At 39.4% G+C, this 20,869-nt stretch overlaps 1 protein-coding gene across 1 annotated transcript in view; it reads right to left on the bottom strand.

Annotated features, from left to right (window-relative positions):
* Positions 1-20,869, bottom strand: part of wdr27 (WD repeat domain 27) — a 58,129-nt gene that overhangs the window by 30,539 nt on the left and 6,721 nt on the right. Inside the window, exons 10-20 of the mRNA XM_071898040.2 lie at positions 20,205-20,320; positions 19,191-19,264; positions 13,597-13,666; positions 12,795-12,863; positions 12,590-12,693; positions 12,224-12,313; positions 11,138-11,259; positions 9,259-9,392; positions 7,210-7,307; positions 6,067-6,188; positions 2,442-2,539 (exon numbers count right to left, since the gene is read on the bottom strand). Of these exons, the coding sequence (XP_071754141.2) occupies positions 2,442-2,539; positions 6,067-6,188; positions 7,210-7,307; positions 9,259-9,392; positions 11,138-11,259; positions 12,224-12,313; positions 12,590-12,693; positions 12,795-12,863; positions 13,597-13,666; positions 19,191-19,264; positions 20,205-20,320 (1,097 nt within the window). The remainder of the gene's footprint in view (positions 1-2,441; positions 2,540-6,066; positions 6,189-7,209; positions 7,308-9,258; positions 9,393-11,137; positions 11,260-12,223; positions 12,314-12,589; positions 12,694-12,794; positions 12,864-13,596; positions 13,667-19,190; positions 19,265-20,204; positions 20,321-20,869) is intronic.

The raw sequence follows: 20,869 nt of genomic DNA, 5'->3' as shown, positions 1-20,869 counted from the left end.
CCTTAGGTGATTGTCTCACAGACTGCCTAATTGATTTTATGTTAGTCTCTGCCTGCCAGGCAAATTTCTAGACACTTGGAACTTGGACCTAGGAAAAGGCATATATTTTCTCTTCAATCGAGATCAGTCTGCTCCTCGTTAGACTAACAACATTACAACAGCTAAGAATAGGGATAAACAAAATTATTTTAAAATACCTTGGTACTTCCTGGATGTTTGTAATAGCTGTGTAATGTAATAGCTTAAGCAGAAACAAGCACTGGCCACCCTGTAGTGTATTGTACCGTGTCCTAGATGTTCCAAATGTTTGCAGACATTTCATTTTACGCTTTATATATTTACATAACATATTCACAAGGTGTGCAAGTAAGTCAAGCCAGAAAATAAATGCTTAGAGTTAGATAAAAAAAACAACAACTCCCTGTTAAGAATGAACGTCCTACAGCACCATCATAGCCTAGCACTCCTGTCTAGCCTGCTGGTTGGATTAGAGAGAGGCGATGTTACAGTGATATACTGTATGTAGCACCAATGAGTTCTAGTCCCCTTAACTTGGGCCTATTGAATGCACTGGACCCACTGTGTCCAATAACCATGTTTCCCCCGAACATGGAGCTGTCTCTCTCTACTGGGCTATAATCTTTATAACTTTATGATCCACTAGAGACCAGTTAAACAGGGTGGACAGATTGAAATGTAACTTGTGACCCAATAGTTCACTGTAGAGGGAAAATCTCAGGCAAACATTCAATTATTGGGATGAAGAGTGAGAACAGTAAACAGTAGAGATAGGTTGGAAAGTGAGTAAAGATAGAGGAGAGAGAACAGAGAAAAGAGAGGTGCCAGCAGAACTTGAATGTGGATTAAAGGCCATGCAGTTCCATGTCTGTGATATGAACAGCAACTGGTTGTGCTACTTGGATTCCTAAAAGCCAAATATTTCTTTCATCTATTAGGCTTTTGTTTCACGCACTAAGTTTTGTTTTTCACTACCGAAGCTTGTGCAGGAATAAAACTTTTTCCAAGCACTGGTGTCAAGTCCTTTGAGATATGGGATGCTGACATACGGCTGTGGCCCTGAGCAAAACATAAATAAATGAAGTGGTCAGTCAATTCATTGTTCCCCATTAAAAAAATACACTGAATGAATGAACTTATAGACAACCAGTATATATGGACAGCTGTCATCTGTGTGCCAGAGTCAGACAGAGTTAATTATAGACATTATTCAGAGACTTTTGTATTGACTTTTGATATCATAGAGAGAATCCGATAAACATAAAGCCTAGTGTTGACTTAACTTCTCCCATTTGCTGCAAACCTCATAGAAATAAACAGAAACTTGGATTTAGGGGAACACAAGCTGTCATTCTGTTTGTGGTCAGTGCTAGATAAGGAAATGTACATAAAAAGAAGGTTATCAAAGAGGAAAAGCTAAAATTAGCAGGGCCTCCTTGAGATATTTTTTTTTATACATCCATGTGTTTCACCTCAGAGGAATTGCATCTGGAGTGGGATGCTTGATGACAGGTCTCAGAACCAGAAGTTGACCTGGAAACCAGGCACAAATATTTATCAGAGTGGAATAAGGTTTTGACAGAGTCTGGGATGAGGAGATGAACAAGGAGGCGGTCTCAGACATGAAAGAATGAAAGACTTAATAATGCCTTCTACCGGGCCAAAAAGAACATTTTGAAATCCATGAAAGCCTACTTGAATTATCATCCTTATATGGATATCTGCTAATAAGGGCCAAAGAAAAATATCCTGAGCTAGTTCGGAAATTGAACAAATGCCATTTCACTCATCAACTTAGGAATGTTTGTGTTAGAAACAATGTTGATTTAACTTGGATAGAAGTCAATTCTATTTATTATTTCCTTGATATGCTTGAACACTGATGGCTCTCAGATAATTTTGACAGATTTGATGGAGCAAGAGGACAAGGGGCTTTTAAGAGTGTACAATACACAGGGCATGTAACAAATAGGGTATAATGTCTGGAAAACAGTGTCATGACAGTTACTCATAATCTTAATTTTTTGCAGCTCTCAGTTGGCACCTCCACTTCTTAGGACTTTTTTATGTTTGATATTTTTTGTTTTGTTTAGGTGGGCATTTGGGTGGTTGTGCTGTAGTGGTTTTGTAGGTATAACATAAAAATATAATCTCATATAATCTCATAACTCACTAACCACATTTTCATGAGGTTAGTGAGTTATTTCAAAATGCAGTTATTTGGGATTTTTCTATGCAAAACACTCTCATTGACAAGGAAATTGTAGAAATGTATGTAAGTCATTCTGGATAACACCATCAGCTAAATGGCTAAAATGTAATGCAAAATGTAAATGTTTAAAATTAACATGTCTTGCCTAATTTCACTATGGAAGTGCATGCACTATACTAAAACCAATATAATGGACTATATTAAAACCAACCTAAGAGTACGAAGGTCCCAAATCTTCACTCCATCCGTGACTGCACTGGTGAGGAAGAGGTTGTATGAATCTGGAGCTTGTGTGCTGAACATGGAGCCCTGTGGAATACACAAACACCAAAAACGCTTACTCAGCACATGCTTGACTGAAATAGCTTGTAAATTAGCTTCTCCTATCGTACAATACTGGAACATTCTGTCAACTGCATATCCCTTATTGGCAAATAGTTTTCATATAATTATTTCAGGTAGTATAATTACAAGGGAGATGAGAGTCAGACAGAATATAAGCACAGTGGGCCTGGAAAGAAAACCTCTAGCATTTCACTGCTGGAATGGAAACAAATTTGTCATTGAATTTGTCATTCTTTTCCATCTCCTATCTGCCACACTGAGATAGGCTACAATTAGACCAAGCTCATTTTCAACTCACTCAATAAAAATATATATAGCTGAACGTGCTTATACTCAACATCTATTCATGGATTCCATCTATGACTTTCACACCAAATTATCAGATGATGCAGAGGAGTGTGCGTGTGTGGGAGCAGGGGCAGGGGTGTTTTTTGTTTAGATTTCCATTAAGAGTGTGGGAAAGGGAGTCTGAGAGGGCATTTCCAGTTCCATTTTCCGAGAAGTACTCTGCTCTGACGAGTTCCAGGTGATCTTTGCAGAAGAGTCGATGGAAAGTTGAAGTGGGAAAAGCTGCTTCACATACTGCAGCTCCCGATGTTTGGTCAGCCTCGGGACGGGATGAGAGGAAAGTGAGGGGAGGGAAGAGTGATGTTATGTGTGCAGTCTCCAGGCAGGGGCAATCCCTATGATCCTCAGGCATTAACCCTCCAGCACCCAAGCCCCTGAGGCATCCAGGCGGAGGACCCCACATTGACGCAACGGCCAAGCTGAGTCAACACACCGCAAGCAGTCCACAATGCATGGCACACAATAGCTGGCGTGACAGGGAGCAGGCACCTTTGGGTCGAAGGCGCATAGCCGGTTGCGTGGGAGAGTGCATCCCAGTTGAATGAGCACCCGTGGGTTAATGCGTTTAATCCAAGCCACTAGGTGCAGTGTATCCAGCTAATCCAGGCTGGCCTGAGTGCCAAGACTGCACTGAGCAGGTCAACATGCAGAAGTCAGTAGAAGTCAATACCACAGGGTCACTGAGTGCGAACTTCCCTCTAGCACAGATTCAACAAAATCCATGCACCTTCCGTATTCCAAAAGGAGTTATATAAGCATCTGTAAGATTGGTCAAAATTGCCCAGAAAATGTTCTCAAAAAGGCTAAAAAGTGTAACGTGTTGAATTTATTTGACAGCTATGCAGAAACTGAAATGATATGCATAAACCTAGACTTGTACAATTTATTGGATATGTATGCATTTATTGCTGACATTATATTTCCATATGGAGTAATGCAGGAACAATTCTTGACGTATTACATCCTTCACAGTGCTATGTTGGCTGTCTAAGCTGTCTACTTGTTAGACACCAGCTAATTGGGTCCACATTGGTCCAACACAGTACTGTAGGAGTAAAGCCACATAAACCCAAAATGCATCATGGAACAGGATTACTCAAAGGCCATCGTCCAACCTGGAATCTCCTCCTTCCATCTCCCATGTCAGTCTTAATCCTGGAGTACCAGGGATTTACATTCAAGATGAATGATACTGATGATGGCTTGTCCCGTCTGTCTGTCATGGAAACACTTAAGATTTTTTTTTTACCATGACCTTGTTCATTCACACCACAAACCAACACTTTTATTCCCCCAAAAGAGATCTGTGTCTTACGTAACTCTCGCAACACTCATAGATGTCTTATGTAACGCTATAGCATCTGCCAAAGAGTAGACCCTTCAAGAGTCAGATGGAAGGTTCACACAACCACTTGATGCCAAGCCAAGCGGATTCTTCACTCTATGGGCCTAGTCTAAAATTCAATCAGTCAGCAGAGTGATGAGATCACTTTGCCTCTATACATTCACCAAGACCTTCTGTACATCCTTCACGGTCCCATACTTCAAGGGCTTCAAAATCTTACCCCTTCAAACTGTAAATTGACCTATACCTAAGCTCTCTGAACTTAAATACAGTTATATCATTAATAGAAAGAGAATAACTGAAATTGATTGTTAGTTAGATCTAGGTAGGCTTGTCTTTGTAAAGTCCTTTGAATAGGGCTGGGTATCCTTAGGATTTTACCGATTCCGGTGCCATTTTTTATTCTTATTGATACGATTCTTTAGCATCGATTCCTGCTGTATAAATTGTCAGGGGTAAAAGACTGCATACAGCTTTAGTAGAGTTAACTTTATTACTCAACAAAGACATTGTTGTGTAACTTTTGTCTCAGAATTACTTTTCAAAACAGCAGTAAGGCACATCTGGCATAATGCTTTACTTGAGAGAACAATACAAGAACAAGTGTAAATATTTCAAGTAATTGGATTCCCATTAGTATTTACCATTTTATTGGCTCGTTCAAGTGCGCTCTACCCGTAATTACAATATTTCCGACAGCATTTGAAGTCAACATCTGCTTGCTACTGTTTTAACGGTTGGCGTGGCGCAGAACAAGTGTGGAAAATAGGAGATAATGAGGTAAATATTGGACTTTTGGACCCACAGTGCAATTGTTTGGCGTCAGAACACTTGGATTATGCTGCATGAGCTGTTTCAAGTAATTTTATGGTCATTTTTTTGGCGTTTTTGGAACTCTAAAGAAACGGTCTACAGCAACTTCTGTTGTTTTGAAGAAGGCTGCCATGGAGATGTGCTAGCAAACTCGTATGTTATATGGACATACAAACTTCACCAGAGTTTCCACCGACAGATTGAGTACCCCCCGGAGTCATATCACGTTATTGTTTGCAATTGACACCACACTGAAAGGAAAAAGGTTGTTCAGCAGCTACTCAAGAAGCATACAGCTGTTCAACATTCTTAATGGTCGATAAGAGGTATAGTTAGTGTGGTGGCTTATCGATTCCAGAAAATTAGGCAGTTTGGAACCAGGACTAATTTGTAACCAGTTCTCGATACTCAGAAATACCTTTGACACTTCTGTTGCCTTAATGACATAAACATGGAGAGTTAAGCCTGAGACTGTACAACCAAAACAACACTGACATTTTGAATTTTAGTTTGTTATTTTTCCTTACCAGTGGCTTGGCACATTGGGGGAAAAAGTCCCTCCATATGTCTTCCAGTTTCCCTAAAATGGCTTGTTAGCATTGCTCCTTGAAGCCAAGGGACACTGCTAGCTACAGCTTTTTCTCCAATGTGACATGTTACCAGTTAGCAGCCCTAGTGAGGAATGTGAGTATGTGAGACTGTGTGCCTCAGTAGGAAAATGACGATAGGAAAAGACAACCCTTTTTAAATTAATGTACAGGCTCAGACCGTAAAATCAGAAATAATTTAATCAGGAACAATCATAAAATGCTGTCCATGCTGCAATTTGAAGAGTCTAGGCATACAGACAAAATGTACTAACTCAATACATCATTTCATATATGATGGCAATGCTGCAACAAAATAATGTAACATAGATGGCACTTTTAAATAAATAATGGAGTAGATTGTTGGCTTTGACAGAATAAAGTTTACATGACCTTACCTTGTTCTGTGTAATGCAGTGGACGGCTCTGCTGTGGGCGTCTAGCAGCTCTGAAGCAACTGTACCCTTGTTCATGTCAAATACCTGAATGGACCGATCAGAACCGCACACCACAACAATGTCTGAGACAGCTGCTAAGAAAAGTTATGACTGTCAAGTGAACCAGTCCCACTGTATGCTATCTATTACATAGTAACTATAGGCCTGCTGATAGTAGTGCAGTAAGTGTGAGATATCTGAATGCTTAGGTTGGTAAATATCACAAAACAACCTTCTCAGACATCTGTCTCCATTCAAGGGTCTCCATTCCAAGGTAAAATAACATACATTTGATCTAGTTATGTTAAGAATGTCAACTTCCCTTCATTCCCCATTAGCCTTCTATGAATCTAAGTCCTAGCTACTAATACTGGGCTGCATAGAAGGCAAAATAAATCAGTTAACTACCTTGCAGACAGCTACTACTGTTCAAAAGCAGTGTATTGCAGCCTGGCAGACCGATACAGATACAGGATATACAAATGTATCCTTCACTTACAGAAAATCCAAAAACGTAAACTGATCAATGATGCACAAAAAACAGACATCAACACTTTTTATGTAATCACCTGATATCTATTTTCTACTTGCCAAGCACACTAGTGCAAAATACCTCATTTGAGGATCTCACTCATCCAAACACAGCTCTAAATTCAGTTCAGTGGATTTATTAGAAAATAAAGGTATTGTAAACCTTTAACAAGGAGTTGGAATGGAGACATTCCTGAAAAATTAAAGAGACCTCAATGATTTACAGGTAAAATCAGCTGTGGAAGCCCTGAGGCAACATGTGGGGGCCTTATTAAGCAGAGAGACTGATTGCTGTGGTTGATATGAAAGTCCAACCAGATGCTCCAAATGAAACTACTGAAATGATAGGTTAACTTTGCCCTCCAAAGCATCAATGAAAGTGACTGTTATTCTAAGTGGGACCACATAAGTGTTTTTTCCTTTAACTCCTTTTCCACTGATAAAACAAAACACTGAATAAATCCAAACAAATTGGTCTAAGCCTTTTTGTAGTAAAGAAAAAGAAATGTTGGTGTGCAGTGTCAACTATAAAATGTCCTATTACGGTAACCATAATGACTAGAAAAAGGATACAGGAAAAAAAATCATTGATTGCAGACAAGGCAGTAATGTCTGTTGCCGATGTTGTCTCAAGGCAGCTTGCCATTTTGACGACACTCCTTTGCTGATATCTGAAAGTAAAAAGATAAGAGTTACATCATTTTCACTGGTGATAAACATCTAAACCAATAAAGGTAAAGTATGCAAATATGATCCAACTGTTAACAAAAGATTATCCTGTTCAAACATGCAGTATATTGAGTCTGGACCCTGATCATATTACATCTCTCCCATGGCTATAAAAAGCTAGTGGACTAATAAGATGACTCAACTCTAAGAGTGCTATCATGTTCTTTTGATTTCTGATCTTTTTCTACTGACTGATGACAGTTCTGTATGTGTTTGCCATTCACACATTGCACCATAGCAATAACTGATTAAAACAGGACAAAGAGGAAGAAGCAACATGCTCTGCTGAAAGAGGGTCTGGAGGGCCTTTACTTTCATTTCCCTGGCCTCCAGAATAAGCCCTGACAGCTTACAGTACACAGTCGAGCAGTTTGGGTGGTGTTGAGTGTCAGCACTATGCCTGTGGTAGGAGCTGAATAAAACCAGGCCCCCATCAAATCAGCCTTAAGTAACAAAGCCTGCTTCATAACTAGATGACACAGGTCAATCCTTTGATCTATATCCCGCTTGTTAGCTAGTTGTAAACTAGTCACAATCTATGTATTTGTCTTTGCTGATAGGTACAGCCATAGCGGGTGGCTGGAGCCCAAAGGTTAGAAAAGCAGGCTTAAGATCACTGGTTTGAATCCCTGAATTGTCCGTGAAAATCTGGGTGGGGAAAGTGTATGAGTAATGCCCTTCCCTCCCTCAGCAAACATTGTTAATGGTCCCTTGAGCAAGGCAATTAATCCCCAATTGTTCCAGTGGAGCTGCTTAGTAGCCAGCGATAGAAGACTGAGGTTATACTGCGCAGCTCCAAGGTGTGAATGTATGCCAAAATTTGAATTTTGTATTTATAAATACTGTATTTCCTTCATGGTGGTGCTCTCGCAAGAATTTTAAGAGTGTAGAATGAATAGAGAAATGGAAATAGTTTGTCTGGCCATAAACACAATCTGTGTGACTCATATCAAGCTAATATTTGTATATTTAATATTAATTAATTAATATTTGCATTCAATTGAGGGATCTCAGAGACCTCCACAATTATTAGTATTCAACCAGTGACTTCCAGGAAAGACAGTTAGACAAGTTAAGCAGCTGTAAAGTATATACAAGCAATAAATAGATTCTGACATTGTTTTTAGTGGTGGTGGTAGGTTAACATGCTACCAATATTGATATAGAAAATGGATATTATAATTATATCACCTGTGCCTTCTGCACAATTTTGCGCAGGTAAGAGACATTTTGAGAGCATGAAACTGACAATTTGGTACTTTCTGCTCAGTGATTTTGCCTACAATCCAAAATTAGCTTGCACTATAGGCAGAGTTTCAATTGGGAAACGAGAAGAGGAGTAATTAATCACAGATTTACAATACAATGACTTTTTTGAACATTACTGTATCACATTGCTTTAGCTACATTTGCAAATATTATGGGATGATTACCCAGTTATTTAATCCGCTGAAAAACTACTCAACTCACTTTCTCTTGCTTAGAACTTACATATTATGGTATGATTATAAAAGTCAGGCTTGATTCCCCATAACTGCACTGTATTTACACAGTAAATAAACCATGCATTTGTGCAGCCAAAGGTATGCCCAATAGTCTCATTTGCCTTTCCAGCTGTGACCAGGGATTTAAATATTTTGTCTGCCAAACTGAAATCCAGCTAGACACCAAAAGAGAAAATTCTTGCACAAACTCCAGTGTTCTCAGTGTCTTCTATGTATGATGTGACAGTTTTATTGGGATAATACATCACATGCATTATCAGCAAAAACAAAGCCAAACATCTAGCAGATGCATCAAGTGTAAATGTTGAATTGTACTGTAATTGTACATAATCACTTTACTATATATATGCTATATATACATATATATATCCATTACTGTATGTATTACCTTTTGATGTCGTCACGCGTGCTGTCCAGGTTATACAGGTACAAGTAAAGAGAGTGTCCAGAGGCCAGAAGCAAAAATTTGTCTAGGTAATAAAATTGAGCACTTCTGATGGGTTTGGAGAACATACCGCCACTCTAAAAGAGCACAGAAAATAAACAAAAATTAGCTAACTTCATGAAATCATTCAGACACTCATGATCCAGAGAAAGATATTACTGAAATACAAAATACAACTTAATAAATGAATGACTTTGATCACCGTTTCTGTCTATTAATTTTCTTCTTTAACTCTACTGGAAACTTTGTAGGGACAAACAATGATCAGAGTTATTACCAAAAAGGTTATAGTTCTTTAGGTGTTCATCTGATATTGTCGAACACCCTCAAATTAAAGGTGACAGTCTGCAGTCTGCAGTCTGCATACAAGGGTATGACCCCAAAACAACAAAATTGCTTTGTGGCATTCATGGTGAATCATTTAATCTTTCATTTAAGGTTTTGAGTGTTTTCAGAATTCAGATATCCTTTATCCACACTCTCACATTCTTCCTCTCTTCTTCTTTGGCTACAACTTTATAAAGCATATACACTGGGTTACACTGGGTTTTCTTTCCGTGTGGAAAAAGGGACTCAAAACACAATCCATTGCAGAGAAGGAGGGAGGGAAGAATATCCTCATCAGAATGGTCCTGTGTGGGGCAGTAATATGCTGCTCTTTAACCCACATGGGACATGGCTAGGGCCTCTTTGGGCCAAAAATCAACCAACAGATGGGCTATTATGCCTCATCAGATACTTAATCAGTCCAGGTTTAGGGTTGCACAACACTACCAACTAATCTGACACTTTAAGACAAGAAAATGTAAGAAATCTTAAGGCACATAATGTGTTCATTAAGCAATTTCTTTCTAGACAATCTTCGAGTATAAATGCGCAAAGCTATGTGTAATTCTGGCTCACCCCTACAGAGCTCTCCTCCCTGAAAAGACTTGTGTTTGTTGCCAAGATGTTTCACAAGAACACCAAGTAGTCAAAGGCTGCTGCTCCAGCCAAGCTTAAGTGGAGTGGAGCAAAGCAGGGATGGTTAGCATCAGCTAAGGGAGACCCCAGGTTTGAGGACAGACCTCTGCTTTTCACTTGGCATGGCAAAGTAGGTATACGTCTAACTGTCCCGCTAAGTGTGATGTCCGATGAGGAAGTGAGGAGGGTCTGCACATGCTCAGTGTTCTGGATGCTTGGAGCCCAGCAAATGTTCTGAATGACAAAGTCACAATCCTAGGCCAAGAAACACACCATCTCATCAGCCTAATTAATTGCTTCTATTCCATGAGGCTATTCTTATTAGAAAAGGAAAAAGTGAATTAGGAAAGTATTATGTCAGTGTGTCAAAGACACATCTTGGAACACTGCACAGAAATGTCCCTTCTATAAGGAAGCTCCATGTTAAAGGTAGGCCATGTAGCATTTTATAATATATCACAAACAAAAGAAATGTGATAATGATCATCATAACAACTGTTACCTGCCTCCATTACCATATTGAATTATACACCCTTCCCACAACATAAGACTCTACCTAAAGGGGATTTTGTGAAAAGCTGAGCCTGTGAACTCCCATTTTGAACCAAATGAGAGCATGAAGCATAACATTGTGGCTACTGTTTGCAACAGCAATAACCACTGCTTTACTATTATTAGAGTGTGTCTGCACAGCTTCATTCACAACAATGTATTAAGGACAAAATCCTATGTGTTGCATCTTCAAATACGACTATGATTGTGGTGGAGAGAGTGAAAGTGAAAGAGACAGAGAGAGAATGTCTGGTGTGTGTGTGTGTGTGTGTGCGTGTGTGTGTGTGTGAATGCATAGGACATTTACCATGGTAATGACAGGCTCTGCATTTCCATGGGTCCAGATTCGGAGTGTCCGGTCCTCTGATGCACTCAACCACCACTGTCTGTTGTGGCTCCAGCCCACACTGCTCACTGCCTTGTCATGGCCTGCGAACACACAGATTGGTTTGGGATTGCCTACAACATTTAATCATGGCATTGATCAGACAGCCAAGTAGAATGAGGAGCAGAGGCTCACGGTGACCTCCTGGTCACCTCAACTTCTGTCCTTTTATCTCTGCTGCCCTCTTGTGGATATTGTGTTCCCGCCGCACTCAAGCGGTCAAGTCCGAAACACGCAATGTCCATGACATGCACTGGCATACTAGCTCCTGTCTTGGCCTGTCGATGTCTCCCACACTGGCCTGGGTTACTGGGTGGCAGAGGCAGAATTTAATATGTTGTGGCTGGACTTGAGAAAGCTCTCCAGCAGAGTGTTCTCAATAATACCAACTTAGAACTTCAATGGTGTGTAGAATGGGGGAATTAGATGAGGAGACTGAAAAAATGCATTAGTTTAAACCTAGTTGGTCTAAAAAGACAGTGTGCCCTTTTCATCTTTCTTTTTCTCCATCACCCAGTCTTTCACTTTCTGACAAAAACAAAGACAGTGTGTACCAAGCACCTCTTCAAATTCATGCTTTGGAATATAACCAAAGAATGCTTTTCTGGTAAGAGAAAACTCTTTATCTACAATTTTGACAGTGATAGCTAAGTGAATATTTGGAGCCTTTCATCTTAAGCCATGGATCCGTTTCAAAATATGTTATGCAGCCCAACCCAAATAAGGCAGACCTAATACAAGCTGAAGACGAATTTCTTAGTCTTCACTTAATCAGCCCTTGTCTCTTAAAACTGCATGAGTAAGATTTTAACATTAAAACACCAATAAAATGTAAAAAAAAAAAAAAAAAAGAAAAAAGAAAAAAGAAAAATGAGCACCAAGTTTCAGATTTTTGGCAAAATCATCATAATTTAGCATGCGGCAAAGTGTTGTTGTTTTAAGCTGATTACGGTGGATTTTCCAAATAGAGGTTTTCAAGGTAAGCATACTCATGTCCACTTGACATACCTGTGTAGACAACTGGACTGCTGGTAAGGGAGGACTTGTATAACAACACAGAATTGTCTCCAAGACCACACAGGATTTGCTTTCCATCGCCTAGGAGAGACAAGGAAAGACAGAAACATCCACTTTCATTAGGATTTGATGTTTCAGACAACAGATGATTTATTGTCATTGAAAACAGAGAGAATTTTCTTACCCACTTTTTAATGTACTAACCAGCCCATAAGTTGTTACATAGTGGGCAAATAGGCTATGACATTATGGCTTCAGTACTTTATTACATTATTGGCTGATCATTCATTTATCTGCGTTATTATCATTAGTTTCACAATATTATGGAAACATAACTGGCTGCAACATTGGTCTCACCTGAGTACTGAAAGCAGAAGACTGGTTTGTTCGCAATGCTTAGTTGAATGTGTGGAGTATTAGGTGCTGCACTGTCTGCTGGATAATTTCTGTGGAGGCAGCCTCTGAATGAAAATAACAATGCATTAGTATTTGTATTAAAAATGCTGTATGAAGAATTTTGCTCAACACCGTATTTTTAATGTTGGTAGGATGGACTGCTTACATAGTTTTGTTAGCCTTTGCAGAGCATGGAGTCTTCTGAACATTCGTCTTAGGTGAAAACATAGTCCTTCTGAAAAGCAAAAACAATAAGCGCTGAAGCCTACACTGTTTTATGTATACACCAATTTCAAATGTCTGCTATTATGGATTTGGCATTGAGCAGCAGGTGTGCTTCAGCAGAGCTGAAGTCTCCCTGCCAGAGCCAATGCCTTCAACTCACATTCAATCTGGGAGACAAAATAGAAAAGTTTATATAATGCAATGCAATGCCGGTGCATTGCTCAATGAGCTGGTGCGAGAGGTTGAGAGCTACCAACTAGATATAGTTGGGCCCATCTCCACGCACAGTGTTGGCTCTGGAACTCCTTGATAGGGGGTGGTCTCTCTCCCACTCAGGAGTTCTCCAGAGTGAGAGGCACCAGGTAGATGTGGCGATATTAATGAATACCCAATTATTATTAATAAAATAACAATTTTCTCATCCACTACAGTTTCTCCTAGTGGAAGAGACGGTTGCCTCAGTGTGACTGTGTGTTGCGGAGAGTAAAACTCTGAAAGCTGTTTGTGCGTAGAAATTGAACATATAACCAGGATAATGTTAGTGTCATGCTCCACCCATTGCACTAACCCCATCTAAGGAAATAGTGGAATACATCAAATATGAAAAATTAAATTCCTTCTGTCACCCAGGTAGATACTTTAAATGTACCTTTTCCCTTATCCAATTTCTTTGATTACCGGTATGCAACATATGGTAATTTGATTTATGTTAGGCAAAAAGTAATCATAGTCCACCAACCTACCGTGGGGAACTGGTGTATCCTGACGACTTCACTTTCGAGTGGAAGACCAGAGGCTGTTCCTTCACACCTCCTTTATCAAAAGATAGGAGTCAATAAGACATAGCTTGACAACCACAAATATCTGTTAGAGTATGAATGACCCATGTATAATAATACATTACGTTAGATTATATATTATATATTCTTCAAAAAACTATTTTCTCTCCATTATTCATTTCAATCATTAGGATAGAACTAGTGATTTCATTGTCTTGTGGTTTTCATGGGTTATAAGAATAGAGGGCACAACATTAATGGGTAACCAGTCCATGCTGTCAGGAGACAACATAAGTGCACTGTGTGATGGAGCATTCTGCTCCCTATTCGCTGTCAGTGCCTTCACTATACTACAGTGAGCTCACTTTTTCCACAGCCATTAAAATGTGCGTGGCTTTCCAAAAACACTTCTCCTGTCGAATACAGGCAAAATAAGAAAAAGTCACATAATCTCCGAGCAGTAACTCAGTAATCAACTTGCATTAGAAAAGGAATTGATTTGTTTTACTGCTGTAACTCCAACTCAACACTTGTTTCCTACTTAAGCAGAGATTGCACAGTAAAAAAGAGATTACACTATAAAAGAATTCACGAAAAGAATTCAGTCAACCAATTTAATAGATAGCTGTTTCATTATTTGTGAAGAATAGCTCATTACACATTCACTGAAGTAAACATGTAAGCTAATCAAGATCAAGCTGAAATGACTTGAGATGAGTGACATGAACTATAAGGTATATTTTTGATTAAGAAACTAATTACCATTTTTATTTTTATCATTTTCATTTTTGAAATCATTTTAAAAAAATCAATCCAACTTCGAGTTATTTTTAAACAGATAAAAAACAGCTTACTAAAATCATTAAATCAAAGATAGAGTTGAATGAAATAATATGAATGTAGTTTGAGCATACATAAATTAGTTCTGCCAATTAAAAAAATAGACTGTGTTCTTTAATATTAGGGCTAGTTTGATTACATTCAATATTGTTTGGCTGCTACTTTAGAGCTGTCTAAATTGTGGTTGTATCACTGAACTCACAAAGTAAAATACTCTAAATCATATTGAGACATGATAATTTGCAAGATTCTTGTTTTTCCTGATTTTGGCGACACCTTTGGTGATAAGCGGTCATTGCTTTGGTATTTTGCCCTCTCCCATCCCCTTGAATTTTGGTGTCCTGTAATTGATGTAGAAGTCAAATTTTGATAATAGACACAAACTCCAACACTCTTGTGAAAAGGCAATATATCACAATGCAAAATAATGTACTAATAATACTGCTTTGTCATTTGCTGTTTTGGCTTGAGAATGAAATCTCTTGTGACACCGGTCGCTCACTCGTAGCACCATACTCCATCATCAAGCAGTTGAAAATGTGTTTTCAGCAGGTGGGGTGTTGGCTTTTGTTCCAAAACAGAGTGTACAGGCCAGAAAGTAAGTACGTTTTGAAAGCCAGAAATCTCAATACCTGGTGAAGTAATCATTGAGTCATTGGTATTGATCAATAACCATATCAATCTCTTGCAGATATATTATGGTCATTTTGCTCTGTGCGGCAGTAAATATCAAATTTATTGCCCCTATATTTTTACTGAAATTTTTGGATTGACGAGACTTAAAATATACAACACTACGGTGGTTTCTGTGATTATAGAGACGATGATTCATTTTAGAGTTTGGATTACCTGAATTATAAGGGGCAAGGCCCAGGCCAACCTAGAAGTTTAGTCTAATATGAACCACTAACTTTTGTTCTCAGTCAGAGAACAGGGGATGGCAAAACTCAGACCTCCCTTTGAGTGAGCTATTGACTGTGGTCCAAGTAAAAGAGAAAAAAATTCAAGCTTCCAAAAATGTATAAACCATAGTAGGTATATATGTCTCTAAGATTTTATCTTGGCTGTAACCAGAGTCTCTGGTATGAGTCATTGCTTTACTGACCTGTGAAAAGTGGGGCACACAGTAGGAGAAAGGAGCAAGAGCAAGTGAGGAGGTATCAGATCCAGGGTATCTGAAGACTGGTGGGAATTAAGAGGAGTGAGCCAAACTGAGGGTCTGACAGCAATAGAAATCACTCAGCAGCTGAAGAAGGATGGTCATGTGTGTAGCGTATTAGGGAAAAATATATAAAGAGGGCAAAACATGTACTTTTAGATGTAAGCATGAGAATAAAATGCTAGGTTCAAAGACAAGAATAGCGAATTGCAATGGAGAGTGAGATGTGAACTTTGCCCTCGACACTTATATTCTCTGTACTGTAGTTTCCATCAGCCAATGATTCATGGCACTATGTGCAGTCAGACAAGTGGAACACTTTCCCCTTTCATTCAAACTGGAGCACTCGAGGCGTCACACTTCCCTGTCTCTCACAGTGGAAAGTCTGAATGTTTTTTTCTTATACTTATCTCCCTGTGCCCAAAACTGGCAGGGGACACTCTGAAATATGATCTGACACTGATGCTCAATGCTGTATGTCATGTGAAAGTAAGCTGGTGTGATGCAGCGGCCACTAAGATCATGTTCTGGATGGGCACAAACTATTGATAACATGAATCCAAGCCTCCGTCTCCTACATCAAAAATATGAAGAGGGCCAACAGTCATATAGAGTGAATGGCTTGTTAGCGTGGGCTTGTAACTAGCTGTACCCCCGGGCTACACTGAGGAATGTTAACAATGTTAACGAGCCATTTCAGGAAAACTGAAGGGCAAAGAAAAATAACCAATAGGGGTGTAACGATACACAAAAATCACGGTTCGGTACGTACCTCGGTTTTGAAGTCACGGTTCGGTTCATTTTCGGTACAGTAAGGGGAAAAAATGCAAAACATAAAATTGCTTGTCGTTTATTATGAACTTTTGTAAACATCAACAGTTTATAAATTTTTTTTATAAAATTTTAAATGAAACATAATAAAAAATAAAATATATAAAAATAAAATAGAATAAAAAATAGAATACTGCTGCAAACTACTACTAAGTTCTCCAATAAATAAAATATTCTCAAATAAATTAAACAAAATATAAAATATAATAAGAAATATATAAAATATAATCAACAATATAAATAACTATAATAATCTTTTCTTTTTTTAGGAAATGAACTTTTCCACATTGACTAAAGTGCAGCATTTGTTATTGCTTTGGCCCGATCTGAATTACCAGCGAAAGGCTGTTTAAATGACGAAGGGAGCAGCGTTTGCACTACGCTCGTTTTTTTCCTTGCAGCAGTGATATTAACATTCGCGTGGTGCCGTTTCAAATGAGTTATCAAGTTTTGACGTGTTGCCAGAAACATACCCGATCACTACTGAACAAAGGAGACCTTAACGGTAAGGGAGGGTCTTCAAGCTCTGGCTTATCGTTTGCATTGGCCATGACGTTCGCTAGCCAGAGGCTAGGCTAGGCTAGGCTAGGCTAAGCTAAGCGTGCTGTCTGTGTAGTGCGCTCAAAGTGCGAGGCGGAGACTAAACAAACTTCCGGTCCGCCACTTAAAGACGAGATGAAATGAAAAATGCCTTTTTAACCCTTTTAGATCACATCCCCGGTCATACTGTGCACCTATTTAACAATATATGCCAAAAAAAATACCAAAAATCAATTTCATTGTATTCTTATATCAAAATTCAATCATGTTTTCTTCCTGTAAAACAAAATATGCCGTGTGCTTACGTAAGCATACCCGTAACTAATTTCAACCAATAATATCATGACATCCACCCATCAATCAATCTTCAACTTTTAGCGCACAGAGCTAAGAGGCTAAGATTCATTAGTTAGCTAGCTAGCAACAGCATGGTACTTCGGTGTGTCTTCGGGCGTTATGACACACCCACTTTTCAACGTTCAAATCAAATTCCTCCCAACGTTATGTCCCGCCTGTCTTTCCTGTTTCACTCGGAAATACGTCACGATACGGAAGTTAGATACTCTCGAAATGCCGTTTCATCTCGACTTTAATATGTTCGTGTGGGAACTCTGATTTGAAGTATGTTCCGCACGCAAAACAAGCCTACTAAGATTGCATTCGGTACACATCTGCACCGTACCGAAAGTCCTGTACCGAAACGGTCCGGTACGAATACGTGTACCGTTACACCCCTAATAACCAACCAAGCAAAAATTCTAAATGTTAATGTATCTCTTTAATCCCCTTTTTATCCACATTTGCACATTTTATCCACGCTTGCTGGTGTGACCCATTTGATAGTGATCACTGGAAAACTTCTTGAATCTCATTCATAATTAGTGCTGTATATGTAACCAGAGCCTTGCTATTGTAAGTGCAGCTTAACGTTACAGATTTGCACAGCTGTTCACAGGTATAGAGTGAGTTTAAAGGCTTAAAATGAAAATAGGCATTTTTAGAGGTTTCTATTTCTAGCTGGGCCGGTAAGGTGAGAGGATTTTCCGCCAAGTCAATAGTGTTGTGAAGGCAGTATCCTGATATCCTCTCAGTCAGACAATTTAATCCATCCAACAGGACTAAAGCATCACACTTCAGCAGAGTGACATCGCAGCTGATCATCAGCCTCTCAAAAAGCCAACAGGCCTGGTTCATGTCACGATTATGTTACATGGGGGCATGCCATGACAATGGAAATCCAATCTGCATTACAGTTCATTTCACTTAAAAACTGTTACATCAAATAGCAGCCATCAATCAGTGCTGGTTTTGGATTCCACTACATAAACCAAAAAGGTGCTTCAGACCTGTGCCAGGCTAACAATGGAAGAAAATTGTCCTACACATACACCTTCTGCAGATATCTTTGAGAATACACAGAAAGATGGGGTGGGGGGTGGGGGGTGGGGGGTGGTTGGGTTGCAAGAGTCAGTGAATGTTTGTGGTTTTTGGTCTCATTGCAGTCACGCAGCAGCTCCAGACTCCCCTGAAGATCCCCTACATAGTCTGGCACCGGTAACTCCCTTCACTCCAGCTGTGGGGAGTCCTGCTCTTTAATGCTGGCTTTCTCAGCACTAACCCTCTGTAAGCAACATGTAAACCACAGTATAGCTACTGTCTCCAGCAGAATAGTTTCAAGCTGCCAGAACCTAATGATACACCAAAGAACCACAGATGGCCTCACTTTACCTAAAGATCCACTGGTGTAAAACGTAACTGTGCAGCTAACTAGGCTCATTAGAGAGAAATTATCAGTCTAAATTTATTTTACTGTCCTGTAGCTTAATTTAAAATACCTGCCTATGCGGCAAATGAAAACTGAAGGGAACCTAATTATGCCACATCAACATCCCCCACAATGCAAAGGAAAGAATCTTTTCCATCCTCTATATTTATAGATAATGAGCAGGTTCTCGGTAGCTCTAGTGATAGCCAAACAGACCTTCTGTAAACCTTCTATAAAAGTACAATTTAAGAGAATCAACTTGTAGCCAAACAAAACAGACAACATGCCAGTCATGAAGTGAACTATAAAATGGGTCATACTTTTAAAACCCAAACTCATCAAACAGCAGTAGTTCACTTTGTATTTTATGTGCATGAGCAGTGAGAGGTGAGTGGGTGTTCAAATGACGACAGGGATGCTGACCTTTCTTTTTAGGACAGTTGGGCTCCTTCTTTTTTAGCTCAGCATTCAGAGGAGATTCCAGCAGTGGAGGAGAACTGAAAATAAGGGAGGGGGGAAAGGGGGGAAAGAGTTACTGGAAATGAAGGGGCACAGCATTTTCCATAGTTATGGATTATTAGTCCCTCTCATTCTCAGCACTATGATATTGTTGACTCATGAAAAACCAGATGGCAAGAATGTTTATAATAAGCCAAGTTAATATGGAAACGTCAGAGTCGGAGGAGGTTACAGGCACAAAGCCACTGTAAAGTAGACTACACCCATATGCCCTCATGCTGGATGTCAGTCAGGTGCCCAGTGTGTGAGTGAGAGCGAGAAAGGGCCACGATCGTGCTGTTTTTGCAAGTTTTAACAAGTTGACATGATTATGTTTTGGCCCCTATGTTGCAGACCAGACACTAGAAACCAGAAGCATGAGATTAGAGAATGTTACACTGACACAGACCTCTTGAGAATAAATAAAAAAGGATAGAAAATGTCACTGTGGAAGATGATTTTCTGGAGAACGGGGCACATTACCTGGAACTGATACTGACAGCACCATCTTAATAAAAAATCATTAGGATTTAAAAGCTCAGACAAGTCACAGTCATTCATCATCAATAGAGCAGTTCCAGGCTGTGAGTAGATACAAAATCATAGGCTACAGAGAAGTGTTTATCGTTGGTAGAGTTTTTCAAATTTATGACACTGAATGGACTATTGTAGGCCATGAGAATGAAATGTGAATTCCTAAATCAAGTAATATTTGCAATATGGGTAGCAGAGTTGCATACTATTTAGGGAGAGTTCCCCTGCAACAGCAAGCATCCACCACACCGAAGTGTCCTTGAGCAACACTGAATTCCTACCAGCTCCAGGGCTTTGATTCTGCACTTTGACCTCCCAGTGGAATGGACCAAGCAAAAAGACAAATTTCTCCTCTGGGGGCTCAACACAGTATCACCAAATATTTGCCTTTAACTTGAGGGTTACCTTGGGATCACCGAAAGGCCTTCACCTCCAGCCCAGGTCCTCCCCAGGAGGGCACACAGGCTTACCTCCAACAGGACCACACATGGAGTAAACAGAGAGCTCACTAAAAACACCATCTGTGCGACAAGGAATTTGAGAATGAATTAAGAGTCATAACGAATAACAGAAATATAGGCAAAACAATGGAATTAGTCCAAAAAGGGACATGAAAAGTGTGGACTGAAAAATAACGTTGGGGGAAAAAAGAGACAAAGGCAAGTCAAGGGGTGATGCTTTTACTTTGCACTATAACACATAATTGCTTCTCTGTAGGAACAGAAAAAAAATCACTTTCCTTCAGGATGCAAACCGCAGTCAAATCTTGTAAAAAACTTTATATTTCACATAATCCTAGCCTTGTGAAACCATAAACTGCTAATTGCAGCATTATAAAAATACCAAAGTTTCAGTACATGTGTACCTCAAGACATTCGAAATTAGTATAGGAAACAAAAGCAAAATTCCACATAGATTCTATTACTTAATAGGCGCTAGTTTTCAGTGGTTAACTGTACTGTATAGTCAAGAGGATGCCATCACAAATGCCATGGTTACACTTGGCTTTTCATACGACTTTTATCATCCCATAATGCCAGGATGCATTAACTGGCCAGGTTTGAACGTTC

Source organism: Centroberyx gerrardi, chromosome 15 (genome assembly GCF_048128805.1).
Source record: "Centroberyx gerrardi isolate f3 chromosome 15, fCenGer3.hap1.cur.20231027, whole genome shotgun sequence".
NCBI lineage: Eukaryota > Metazoa > Chordata > Actinopteri > Beryciformes > Berycidae > Centroberyx > Centroberyx gerrardi.
Note: the sequence above shows the minus strand (reverse complement) of the source record. Positions and strands in the feature narration are given on the sequence as shown.